The sequence below is a fragment of the Manis javanica genome, chromosome 4 (genome assembly GCF_040802235.1).
Source record: "Manis javanica isolate MJ-LG chromosome 4, MJ_LKY, whole genome shotgun sequence".
NCBI classification, from domain to species: Eukaryota; Metazoa; Chordata; class Mammalia; order Pholidota; family Manidae; genus Manis; species Manis javanica.
In genome coordinates this window covers 172,937,238-172,950,440 of record NC_133159.1, presented here as the reverse complement: position 1 = coordinate 172,950,440, position 13,203 = coordinate 172,937,238, and the positions used below count along the sequence as shown (strand labels likewise).

Sequence of the window (13,203 nt, the reverse complement as noted above, 5' to 3'; positions counted from 1 at the left end):
TGTTAATATGTGTGTGCAAGTTAGTTAGTTTAAAACCTATACATGCTTAAGGTACTCTACAAGAAGATATGTCAAAGAAATAATCAATCCTCCCATGTTTTCTTCCATATACTACCTCTATAGCTTTTCTTCTTCCTTCCTAATTACAACCCTTAAATAGAATTCGTGCCTCATATCGAATTTACTGAGCATCATAATTCCTCCAGGTGGTAAAGATACCTCGAGACAAGTGCTGGGCATAGAAGCCACAGGGCATAAATCTGCAAAGAAGTAAAAAGCTAACCTTTTCAAACAATATGGCTTCTCTCTCACTTACCAACTTTACATTTCCCTGTATGGCCCCGGAAGATGACTGGTTAGCCAGAGACGGGTAAGATTCCTCAAGGGAGGAACAACCTAAGACAGACACAGTCGCAGGGGGGCCATCAGGTGAGAAATCAGGGAACAACAGTGGTGAAGCTTAGAACCTCACCCCCCCTGTTTTGAGAGAAAGCTTCTGCATCCGTGGATGTTCTATTGCCCTTGTCTAGCTTGGATTAGCACATAGTCTACAGGCACACACCTGATCATCTACAATTGCTCTCTTACAACACTAAACTATGTTTTCTATCTTGCATCTACCTACCACTTGAGCATTTTATTAAAAATAAAAATAATAATAATAATAAAGGGAGAAATGTGGGATTCACATATAAATCAAGTATAAAAATCAAACAAATATTCATATTTGACCTGATTGTTTATAGTTCATAATGTGTGATTAAAACCGAAAGTTTCTGTGATGAATGCCCTTGTACTGTTCACCATATAAGAACTTATTCACTATGTAAGAATTTGTTCTCCATGTAAGAACTTGTTCATTATGCTTCAGAAGATTGGAGACTGACGAGAATTAGGCTTGAGATGGATTAATGATTGTGCATTGAGCATTGACCCCCCCCATACAGAATTTTATTGTTAACAACCATTTGATCAATAAATATGAGAGATGCCCTCTCAAAAAAAAAAAAAAGACTGGAAGGATATAAACCAGTGTTTAATGAGTTAAAGATGAAAGGGGGTATTTTCTTTCTTCTGTTTTATCTTTATCTTCTAAATGTATTACAATAAGCACATATTTTGCAGTAAGGAAAAAAAACATGCTAAAGCTGTTTTAAAGTCGTTAAACTAGCTTATTCGGTTATCTGGGGCTGCTGCAGGTTCTGTGAAACAATAAGGAGGGCAAATTAGGGCACCAGGATCCCTTCCCCAGCCCTTCGGTTCCAGAACACATGCTCACACAGACCAAAATTTCCACTGATTGGAACTGAAAGAAAAGCATGAAACAGTTAACTACCCCTGGGAGGGACTGACACCAAGGCAATAATCCAGACTGAGAGGTCTTAACCTTTACGGGCTTCAAACCCACGCCACCCACTGAGTTCTCCTACTCACCAGCAAAGGGACCTGTAGCTCCTCTGAAATGCGGTGTTCGCTGAGGTATAGTTCCGTATGGAGTATGATACCACAGAACACTCACAGCCATTTCTTCCAAATTTCTTCTGAAAAATTATTTCAAGTGCTTAAAAAGTTGGAGAAAAAGGTGTCTACAGGTCAGGCAAAGATAACTGTGCAAAAGTTAAGTGTGGTATATTTTATCGCATTTCTATTAAAAAGGCCCCAAGTTGGTTGACATTTTAAGTGGCTCTAAATATTGGAACTACTATGAGTAACTTCAAGTCAAAGCAGAGAGTGAGCTTGATTGGGAGCATTTAGGTTTGGTGTGAGGAGGAAAAAGCCTGTAGATGAGAGAACAAGATGCCAAGAATAAATGTAAATCAGTCATGTTACCTGCTGACAGCTGGCCTTGAGAAAAGAGAAATCCTTGTAATTGTTTGTTGGCAAGGAGGAGGTGTTCAAAATGTTTCAAAGACCATGAGAATGGCAAAAGAATTTTGCCTTCAAGTAAAGAACAAGTTACTTTCTTTTTGATTCACTCAAGTATTCTTATTTATGATTAGAGAGGGATTAGAACTTGTTCCAATTTCTTAGGTGGGAAAGGTATAGATAGAATCTCTCATTACTCCCCCTAGTTTTGCATATGAAAAGAATCTGCAAGATCCCTGGTTACCAGTGTGCCAAGTCTTGCACTGCACCACTTAAATAATTAGCCTTCTCTTCTTCGAAGTGGAGTCACGACTCTTCCCCTGAAGTCTCCTCAACTAACTTATCTGATGTTGACAGCGTATGTTCTTCTAGTCTTCTGAGTATCAGTTTGTAGTAATTACGGAAAAAGAAATGTAAGGCTGGAATATTTTAATGTAACTATATGTGGTTATGTATTACAACCTCGATTGTGCAAATAAGCTCAGGTACGTGTAATTCCAAAAACCGGATGGCTATGTAACTTTTAAAAACTCATCTTTGGATATTCCATTTGATTTGACTGATAAACTTCGTGTTCTCTCATTTCCTATCCTCCCCCCCAGAAAAAGTGTGGAGATGTGTATATACACACATACATACACACACACCATGTACGACTGACTACAGAAGCTGGAGGCCCTATTTTCTTACCGTGCTTGCTACTTCGCTCAAGTCTTCTGACCACGAGCTCTACAGGGGTACTAGGCACCCTGAGTTCTTAAAGTGATTCGAGATCTTTCCTGTCTCACAACTTGAGGAAAATCGGGGGACCTGTTAGAGGATCCTAGCATTGAAAGGAGGCTCAAGTGTAACTTCTCGCATTTTCTTGCCAAGCCTGCACGTCCACCAGCGATTCCTCAGGGAAGAACGACTCAGGGCGAAATTTCGCGGGGTAGCCGCGCATCCCTAGAGCGCCCTCCGCCAAGTAGACCCAGCCCCATGCGGAGGTCACGGCCTCCGGTCGCGGGACGCCAGGGCCACGGCCGCCCCGCCCCGCGCTTCCTGCCCAGTCCGCTAGCGTCTCCCGGAAGGGGGCGTGGCCCCGCGGGGAGCTCTCAGGTTCCGGAAAGGCGGGCGCTTCCGGTTCTGGTGACATGGCCGGCTCCTCGGCGGTGGACTCACCTGCCCCTGCGGTGGGCGGGGAAAGGCAGCAGTTCGGGAGCCGGTTTCCGAGAGACCCGGCGCGTGTCTTCCACCATAATGCCTGGTAACCGCCCTGCCCCTCGCCCAGCCTGCGGCTCTCCCTCTGTCCCGCCGCCCCAGAGCGCTCCGAGAAGCCCCTGGCCGCTGGCCACGAGTCCTGCTGTCCGCCTCCAGGCGCCCTCCTCCCAGGAGAGGGGCGTGCGGGGCCAGCCGCTCACCCGAACTTGAGGCCCCTAAGCTGCCCGTTTGATTTTTGCAGGGATAATGTGGAGTGGTCGGAAGAGCAGGCCGCGGCGGCGGAGAGGAAGGTGCGGGAGAACAGTTCCCAGCGGGTGTGTCAAGAGAAGCAAGGTGCGCCCGGGTGGGCCCGCAGTGGTATCGACACCAGCGGGCCGCGGAACGCGCCGTCCAGGAGAGGCTGCCAAGAGCCTTTGTGACTGGACTGAATCGAACTCGCGGGTAGAACGGAAGAGGGAGCGAATGGCAAGGATGGAAAAGGGCTGCACCTTAAAATATTGCTAGGGTTGGTTTTGTTTGAGGGTTAACTATCTTGATAACTATTTTCTAGCTTAATTTCTAGGTTAAGGCTTCAGTTGACCAGACCTTTATTAATAGGACTGGCCTTTGGCAACCGTGTGGTCACAGGATTGTTGTAGAGGATGTGCTTTCTACATGTGATCATACCTTGCCTTCGGGAATGTTGCCACTGAAACCAGATTTAAGTGATCACATTCTAAATAGTGTTGGGGGAGGTAGCTAATGACTTGGATCACGTGTCTTTTCTGGCTATGATGGCTGTCAGGATTTAGGGTTTCCGCCAACCAAAGATGGGTGAAGCAAATAAGCAGTGGAGAAAGTGGAGATAATTCTGGCCCAAGAGGCCCCTTCTGGAGAGTGGATGATTTCACTGCAGAGTATTGCTAGATACTTAGTGACAGGTGGGCCTGTGTCCTAAGAGGCATTGAAGGTAGGACTAGAAACTGGAGAGTAGTGCCCACTGAACAACTTCCATGTGACAATTAGAAGATTCCAGATACAAAATGTTCGCTCAACATAGTTTGACAGAGACAAGATCAAAGCCAGTTAAGAGTTGAAAGGGATTTTGCAAATCATATAGTCTAATATCCTCTTTTTACAGTTAAAGAAACATGGGCCACAAGACATTAAGGGCCTTACCCAGAGGTAAGCAGCTAGTTAGTAGTAGCAGTGGTGGAACTAATATCTACTTCTTAGGTTTATATTCTTTCTGCTACAGTAGTCAAGGCTGTGCATTGGCAAACAGCAGAAAACAAATCTAGTACTGCCCTGATCACCTTAAACAACAGCTTTCTTTTAAATAGTCCACACTTCTCTAGTATCTCCTGTCTGCTGTCATCAAAACTCACCTGAAGACATTTTCCCCTCTTGTCAGCATTTTCTGTTTTCTTTCTTTGTTTTCATTTTTAATATCTATTAGTAGTCAGTTCATTTCTGAGCTCTACACTAAAGAATGCAGAGAAACATCTTTAAAGAAGAGCTGCTCCTGTCATATCATTGAATTCACATGGGCAACAACTGAAAAAAAAACTAGGATACTTAGCTTGTGAAAGAGAATATTTAGAGGGGAAAATAACTGCTCTTAAATACAAAAGAGTTTTGTGTGGCCCTGAGAAATAGTAGGGCCTTTTGACCAAAATGGATTGGAAAAATTTTTTGCTCAATGTGGTATATTCTTGTAGTTAAGAACCATCCAAAGATGTGGGTGGAGAATTGATAGTAAGCTTCCTGGCAGAACTTGGATCCCTTGGGAAGGACAAGATAAAGAGGAAAATCAAATATGATAGGCAGTAGGACTAAATGATCTCCAACTCTGAGACTGTGGTTCTACTCGAATATACTTTTAGTATAAAATGACATTTCTCAAAGCAGGATGATAATTGACATTGGATGCAAATGAAATGTTGAGAAATGGTTCTTAAATTCTTCTTTAATAAATATTTACAGTTGACTATGAGCTTAATGCCCATAAATATTGGAATGACTTCTACAAAATCCACGAAAATGGGTTTTTCAAGGACAGACATTGGCTTTTTACTGAATTCCCAGAGCTGGCACCTATCCAAAATGAAAATCACTTGAAGGATTTGCTCTCTGAGAACAAGAGTAGTGAAGTACCTGAATGTAGGAGCCCTGAGGATGGACCTGGTTTAATAACAGAAGAGCACAATTGTTCTTCAAACAGCCTTGGACATAAAACACAGGCACCTCCTGTGGAAGAGAGTGTGATTCAGAAACTCAGGCACCTGGAAATCTGTGCTGATGAGTTTCCCGGATCCTCAGCCACCTACCGAATACTCGAGGTAACTTCTCCTTACTGTCCTGGTAGCAAGGTTAGTGAAGCTGTTGCACTGTACATGGGGTGGTTCAGAGAGGCTGACCAAAATAGTGACATGTCTGATGGAGCTGACTAGAAGTTGGCCTGGAATCACCTCTCTTTTTTTGAATTAATGAAATGCCCTAAATGCAGACCAGATATCTCATGGTCATGACAGACAAAGATCACCTGAGGTGCTACCTAGGAACACATCTGAAAGTTGTAGCATCGTGCTGCACCTGCCATCTAGAAAAGAGTCCCAGGTCACAAGACAACTTCTGTTATTTCTCTTCCAGTTACAAGATGGAGAGGTTAGTTGGCATGGTGCCTGCTTCCCAGGCATGGGGGAATTCTTGTCTTCTGAGTTGCAGTGGTGGGCAGAGGCAAGGCTAGACCTAGAAAGTGTCTAGGTGGGTCCTGTAATGGAAATTCACAAATTGGTGACTACACACTCCACTGGAAACCAATTAGCCGTGGGAGTGAGTCCTATGGTTTGACCTTGTACTTGTCCCTTACCCTCCCCAAGCAGAATGGGACCTCTGCCTCAGAGTTAGGGGGATTAATTGAGATGATGTATGTAAAAGGACGAAGAATAGTGTCTGGCACACAGTCAGCCCTTAGTAAAAGTGAGGCCTTTCTTTCCAGACCATCTCCTTTCTGCTAATGAAAGTCTGTGTGCTTGTCTTTGACGGCAACCGCTTTAAGGGTTCCTGTGGTCAGGGTCAAGGAATGTCGTGGGTACTGTTAGCTCTGGTCACTACACCTTCCCTATGAGCAAGGCTTTCTACTCTTGGTTATTTTTCTAACTTCAAAGGATTAATTCTTTGGAAAGTTCTGTGATTAATAGTTCATTTCTGTCTGCAGGTTGGCTGTGGTATGGGAAACAGTTTTTCCAATTTTACAAACTAATAAGTAAGTATGTTGTAAAGTTTAACTGTACGATAGCGAAGAGGAGAAAAGTGGGGAGTTACTGTTCCCAGAACTCTTCATCAAACTGCTAACAGTGGTTTATTGGGAACCCTGGGTTATGGGAGATTCTGATTTTTTGTTATCTTATGGATTGTTTTGTTTTAATTGAATTTGTAAGTTACCTTTGTCATCAGGAAATTAATGAAGGTTAAAACCTGTTACATTCTTAATATATGGTGCCTTGATTTTTAACTTCACAGGAAAGAATGGACATGGTACAGTTTGTAATCTAATTGTTCTGTTGGTATTTTCCTGCCCATTTCAGTGATCCAAGACTCTTCGTTTACTGTTGTGATTTTTCTTCTGCAGCTATAGAACTGGTTCAGGTAAGTGCAATGGCTCCTATCAGTAATTTTCACTAACTAGAAGGAAAGGGTCTCCAAAAAATAAAAATCAAGATCTCTAGCTATTTTCTTATTGTACTGTGATCAAAAAGTAAAAGATTTACTGAAACATCTTGGAGTAGAGGAAAGTGCCAGACGTGAATGTATAATCTGCCACTTGCCAGCTCTTGACCTCTCTAAACTTATGTTTTAAGGATTGAAATGAGATGATTGTTTCAGTCAGGTTTCTCTGAGCTGTAAATCACAGAAACTCTAGACATATAAATCTAGACAAACTCAGCCAAGTAAAGAGAATGCCATAGAACTCAATGGCATAAAGTATAACCAGGAGGGGAGCTCTGTGCTGAAAAGGTGTCACATGCCAAGGCTTACTGGCTGGCTGGTGAGACGTTGCCTCCCCTCCTGTCACAACAGCTCCCTCTATTTCATGTTGTCTTTTCTCACTGCCCACTGCCCATTTACCTTTGTTTGTTTTCTCTTTGCAGACCAGCTCTATAGTTGGCTTTTCATTACTTTGCACATGGCCCCAACATGCTTGCCCCTCCCAGTCACTTACAAGTTCACCCGGTTCAGGTATTCTCAGAATCACCCCAGAAGACTGTGTCCCAATTCCAGGCCCCAGGAAGAGTCTTGTTGGCCCAGGCCGGCCCATAGTCTACCTGCCATGTTTCAATTAGCTGTGGCTAGTGAGGAATGAAGGCACATTTTTGGAGAAAAGAAATGAGGAAAGGGAAGTTACTCGAAAATGTGTGTTGTAATCACATATAATGCTCCAGGCACAGGAGTTCAGGAATTAGTTACTCTTGAGGATCTAAACCAGATGACTATTGAGGCTTATCTTTCGTTAGTTTTATGATAATAAAATATAAGTTAAATTTTCCACATCTAGAGAAAAAGGCTTCCCTGGAGAAGTCTATGATCTGTGTAATATAGTTGGTTTCGGAGTTGTTTTAAATTGTGCTTTTCAATATTTTGTCTCTCTCCTTAATGAGGTTTTCTTTTCCATTTGATTACTTACCTTCCTAATCACTTTCCAGTCCTCAGATCTAACTGTGCATCAGAGTGAAAAATAAAAGTAGAGGTATTGGGAACATTCCATTTTAAAAGCACCAGTTATAGTCCAGAGGCTGTTCCCTAAGTTGTTCTTAGCCTATTGAAAGAACGTGTGCCATAATGATTAGATCTATATTCCTCAGAGGGACGTAGCTACAGTTGCTCTTGAAGCAGGGTAAGCTTTCCTTCAGAGTATGTGAGCATTTTCTGACCTGTGTGCTTCTCTTCCTCCTGTCTGCAGACAAATTCAGCATATGATCCTTCTCGGTGTTTTGCCTTTGTTCACAATCTGTGTGATGAAGATAAGAGTTACCCAGTGCCTAGGGATAGTCTTGATATCATCATCCTCATATTTGTTCTTTTAGCAGTTGTTCCAGACAAGGAAGTTTTAGGTTCCTTAAACAGCATAACAACAACAAAGCTTTGGTCAGGGACCTTAGTATCAGAGTTCAGCCTTAAATTAAAAGGGCTTTCTGAAAGACACAAAGAAGCCCCTCCATCCAAGGCAAAGAGCATCTCAACCATTTACCTATATTTGTCTTGAAAGTCCAACTTCTGTTTCAGTCTCTAAACCTCTGCTTATTGACTGCAGTGGTTGATTCCTCTTTACACTGTAATAACTTAATGTCACCAAAGGATGTGGGAGCAGCCTTTCGTGGGTGTGTGGGGACATCCCCTGTTGATGATCTGTTTGCATGTTGTTGTAGAACTGTGGATGCCACACTGTTAGATATCTAACACCCCATTGACCTTTTTAAGTGCTTTGAATATGTCATGCTTATTAACAGCACAAAATTTGCAGTGAAGCCTAACCCAGGTTTTCTCTCATGCTGATGTTCTTTTGAAAACTGCAGTAGAGGAAAATCAAACTTCCATAGATGAAAAGTCAAATGCTGCACCCTAAGAGACACTGTTAAAGCCTCACAGACATAGGCAGCCAGTCGTCCTGATGAAATACTGTCTTAAGGAAGCATTGCCGGCCTCAGACCCAGGGAAGTGATTGATTTTCTCCAGCCACACTTCCTCTAGAACAGCACTGAGTCATTCTGACCTGATGGGGATGTGAGTGTGAAACAAAGGCAGGTGGAGGACAGCCCCAAAGGCCTGGTGTGGCTTTAAACATTTATAACTTCAGAAGTTCAAATGCTGCAAACTTTCAAAAACTTCCTTGGACTGAAACAAAACATTAAAATTAAAAATTCATTATTTAATATTTAAGCAGACTTTAACATTTTTTTTGCAAGTTTGTAGGATTTATATTTCTGAAGTTAGTAAACCTGTACAAGACTGTCTACATGTAAAGTGCAGTCGGAAATGTAATGCACTCTGCCCGCAGTAATCATTTGCATACTGACTGTCACTGTATACTTGAGGTTCGGTCTGCACTTTAACAAATGGAAAAAATACAGTCTCTGCCTTCAAAGAGCTTGGGCCTAGTGGAGCAGGCAGAGGAGTGAACCAGCATTCCCCACACCGGCGGTCAGGGCTCCGCTCAGAGAGCCCCAGGGGCACAGGGCAGGGACGCCTTCCCTGTGAGGCAGCCCCAGGAGTAGGAAGTGAGCCAGGCGGGAGGGTATGTACTTCTCCTCCACTGAACCCCTCCCGCAGAAGCAGCTTCTCAGGCCTCTTCCTAGTGAAGGTGGTGGATCACGGCCACAGTTGTGAGCAGGCGGCACATCACAAGTTTGGGCACAGGTGCCCATTCTAACTGAAGCAAAGGGAGAGGAGCTAAGGTTTCAGAGTGTATTATGTCCCACTGGCTTTTCGGGACATGATATAAGGACAAGTAACCCTGTCCTTAAGGAGACCTGGTCTTTGTTCCCTCTTACCCGACAGGGTGCAGAAGGCTCTCAACAGGCTGAGCAGGCTTCTGAAGCCCGGAGGGATGATGCTTCTGCGAGATTATGGCCGCTATGACATAGCTCAGCTTCGGTTTAAAAAAGGTATTTTGCTGCAGTGATTAAAACCATGTCTGATGGCGTTGTCATCAGGACGGTGACTCTAAAATTATAGCCCACATAGAAAGCTGTGTAATACATGACAAAGGTGGTATGTTTTTGAAGATTTGTGTAATCTAGGTTTTAAAGAAGTCTTTTTAACTGAGATGGCTACTTCTAGAGGAGCTGTTTTTAGAAAAATACATTTTATTACGTAGATAATTATAAGTGTGGTATATGGCAAAAGATATTAAAAAGTTAAAAGACATACATTTTTGGTGCATACCACAAAGACTTAATATCTGTGCTCTTCAAGGGGGCTGTGGCAAATTGATAAAGGTCAGTGACCCACCCATAAAACGGGGAAGGAATATTTTAGAGTCGATTCACAGAAGAGCATGTCCAAATGGCCAAAAACAAAACTTCAAGGAAATAAAAATAACAGTACCATGAGATGCCAGTTGGTAACCTGTTGCTGGTCAGTTCAAAGAAAGAGAAATGTTCCTTCATTATTCGTAGAAATACAAATTATTTGGACCTTTTTTAAGTACACTGGTATTGTTTATTCAGCCCACCAGTCTGTGGGAATTATTTAAGAACGAGCACATAAAATACATAAAGCAAAATCCTGGAAACAAAGTGAATGCCTCTGAATTGGGGAATGTTGTGTCTGTCGTGAGATAGACCCTATACCATGTTCTCGGAGGGGTTTCTGTTCCGTATTACCAAGTGAGAAAGGCAGTGCAAGGTTGAGTATTTTGAATTTAGTCCTACATATAACAGGGGCTGGGGAGATATATGTAAGTAAAGCAAGTAAGATTACATTTATATTCAAGAGGTATGGAAAGGATTATACATCAGTTAAATTGACATAAGGTTGGGGGGCGCTTAGCAGCAGAATGGAGAGTATCCATGGTGAAAAACAAAAGTTTCCTTAAACTTAGCTATATTGCTTGATTTTTATTTATTTTATTTTTATAAAGAATCTATGGTGATGATTTGATCACAAGGGGCAGTGGGGAACAGAACACTAGAACGGGGGGCTGAGAAATCTCACGTGTTACCTAACGCTGAAGTTTGATTATTCCCTGGGCTGCTCTCCTGCAAAGCACCGTTCCTTTGTAGGAGAGAAATTGCAAAGTACCAAGGGCAACCAAGAAAGGAGTCCATTCCCTGCCCAACCAGTGATAACGGTGGTGCACGTGTGATTGGCAGTGAAATTCAAAGAAGGGCTTTCAAGTTTCTCTGATTTTTGCCACATCGCTCTACAGGTCAGTGTCTATCTGAGAATTTCTACGTGAGAGGTGACGGCACTAGAGTTTACTTCTTCACACAAGGTATGAAAACACTTATCTCGATTTATGCTAGCACTCCCCAGAATGCCAGGCTAGCTGTTCCTCAGGTGTTCAGAAGTAAAGCCATCTGGCCTCTCCTGCCTTCTGCCGCCTTTGCCTGCCCTTCCCCACCCCTGACACCCAGCCCGCCTAAACCGTTCACTCTTCTCCACACAGGCTCAGCTTGTGTGAGCCTTCAGTCCTCCACCCTGCTTGTCTGCTCTGCTGTTCCTCCCTGTCACTCTGTCCAGAATGGGAAACTGTCCACTTTGCAAGATTCCAGTGCAGCTGTTTGACCATCTAAGTGGTACTGCACCTTAGGGGCACCAGACTCGGGGTGAACACATCGCTCAGGAGAGCGACCCGGAACTGCTTTCCTTTGCTGCTGCTCTGCTGTCTGTTCCCTCCCTCGCGGTGCCTTGTGACAACTCCATTCCTGGGCCCTTTGTCGGGTCACTTGCTTTTTTGAGCCTTTGGTTAAAGTGATGGAACGTCTCCCCTTAGAAAAGTGACTTCGATATACATATAGGTAGTTTTTGCCTGTAATTTTAAGGTGTCTATAGAGCACTTCTTGAAAATTCCTCCCCATCAGCTGACTCTTAGGGAAGCTGTCCCTCTGGGATCCAGGTTGCCCTTCCCGGTGGTTTGACTCCCCCTACCTAAATGTGAGCTTGCCGTTACCAAGCTGCCACTGCATTTATAACTAAGCAGCCCTGCTAAAGCTACTTAAAACTGTAAATAATGACAGCAATCTCATGGAGCCCATTTAACATGGGAAATGGTAGATACATGCTTTTTCTTCAGTGGAGAGTATATGAACATCTCTTTTCTAAACTAGATGAATTGGACACACTTTTCACTACCGCTGGACTAGAAAAGGTTCAGAACCTGGTGGACCGCCGACTGCAGGTGAACCGAGGGAAACAGCTGACAATGTACCGAGTTTGGATTCAGTGCAAATACCGCAAGCCTCTTCTGTCCAACACGTACCGAGAGACACCTGCTCCTGACATGTGAGCTCATTGGGCCCAAAAAGAACGTCCACAAATGGTGTCTTGTCGGTGTAGGACAATTCCAAGGATTCAAACAGACTGGAACCTTGAACCTAAGAAAAGTTACTTTTTATCAAGATTCTAACGATTGGGCTTCATATTTGTGAAGCCCTTTAATGTGTACCTTAATCATGTTTTTTTTTACTTTGAGATCTAAAAGAATCTTTCTTACCATTTTGTAATTTCTCTTAACTGAAATGTTCATGGGAATCATTAATTTAAAAGGCATCAAGAGTTTATTTCCCTCTGAAAGTATTATATATGATAAAGTGTCATTTGACTGTAAGAAACATTTAATTATTTGGGAATTCAAGTACCTGGGCTAGACAGTTGATACACACAAAGGTGAATAAAGGTCTCATTCAGGAATGGGGGAAGCAAGTTGGGAAGAATCATCTGTTTTTAGTTGTGTTCCCAATTCAAAAATACCACTTTAAAGAGCATCAGGATGTGTCTGTGTTAAATATTTGGTTGTGGTCTCCACTTGACTCTTAGTTCCATGGAATTTTAAGCATTGTTCCCCCCTTTAAGTAACCTGTGTCTAAAAAAATTAAAAGGATCTTCACTTGTAGCAAAATTGTCTGATTTTTTTATTGTACCCTTAAATGTTTGATGCAAACATTTTATTATACCCTTAAATATTTGATGCAAAAGGAATTGAAAACTTTATTTTAGCCACATCAGTTCACTTCTGAGTTGTCTACATTTTTTCCTGTTCTGCTTTTTTCCAGTTATCACTTAATTTATATAGTGTATTTTTAATTTTACCAAATGAAGAATTTTAATTCTGGATTTTCAACTCAGATATTCATAATTTATTATTTTAGTTATACATGTGAAGATGTGATAAGACACAAGCAATTTTTTTTTATTTTGGTAACATTAATCTACAATTACATTAAGAACATTATGTTTACTAGGCTCCCCCCTTCACCAATTCCCCCCCACATACCCCATTATAGTCACTGTTCATCAGCATAGTAAGATACCCCATTACAGTCACTGTTCATCAGCATAGTAAGATACTGTAGAATCACTACTTGTCTTCTCTGTGTTGCACAGCCCTCCCCATGCCCCCCCCCACATTGTAAATGCTAATCATAAGGCCCCCTT

General features: G+C 42.6%; 1 protein-coding gene and 1 long non-coding RNA gene across 3 annotated transcripts in view; one reads left to right on the top strand and one right to left on the bottom strand.

Moving 5' to 3' along the window:
- The window catches only part of LOC140849192 (uncharacterized), a 77,546-nt gene extending 74,698 nt beyond the window's left edge, over positions 1-2,848 (bottom strand). The window contains exons 1-3 of one of the 2 annotated variants that reach the window (XR_012130853.1): positions 2,557-2,848; positions 1,435-1,541; positions 1,026-1,306 (exon numbers count right to left, since the gene is read on the bottom strand). This is a non-coding gene — a long non-coding RNA (uncharacterized lncRNA). Of the gene's footprint in view, positions 1-1,025; positions 1,307-1,434; positions 1,542-2,556 lie in introns of those variants that run through there. The other variant, XR_012130854.1, reaches the window with a different exon arrangement.
- Positions 2,849-2,958: 110 nt separating this feature from the next.
- On the top strand, positions 2,959-12,667 carry LOC140849191 (tRNA N(3)-cytidine methyltransferase METTL2A-like). The gene is given in 10 exon segments (XM_073235841.1): positions 2,959-3,112; positions 3,308-3,399; positions 5,032-5,387; positions 6,266-6,285; positions 6,287-6,313; positions 6,636-6,696; positions 8,009-8,152; positions 9,611-9,710; positions 10,976-11,041; positions 11,877-12,667. Coding segments are annotated over 10 exon segments (1,158 nt in total). The 5' UTR covers positions 2,959-2,999; the 3' UTR covers positions 12,056-12,667.
- The last annotated feature ends 536 nt before the right edge of the window (positions 12,668-13,203 follow it).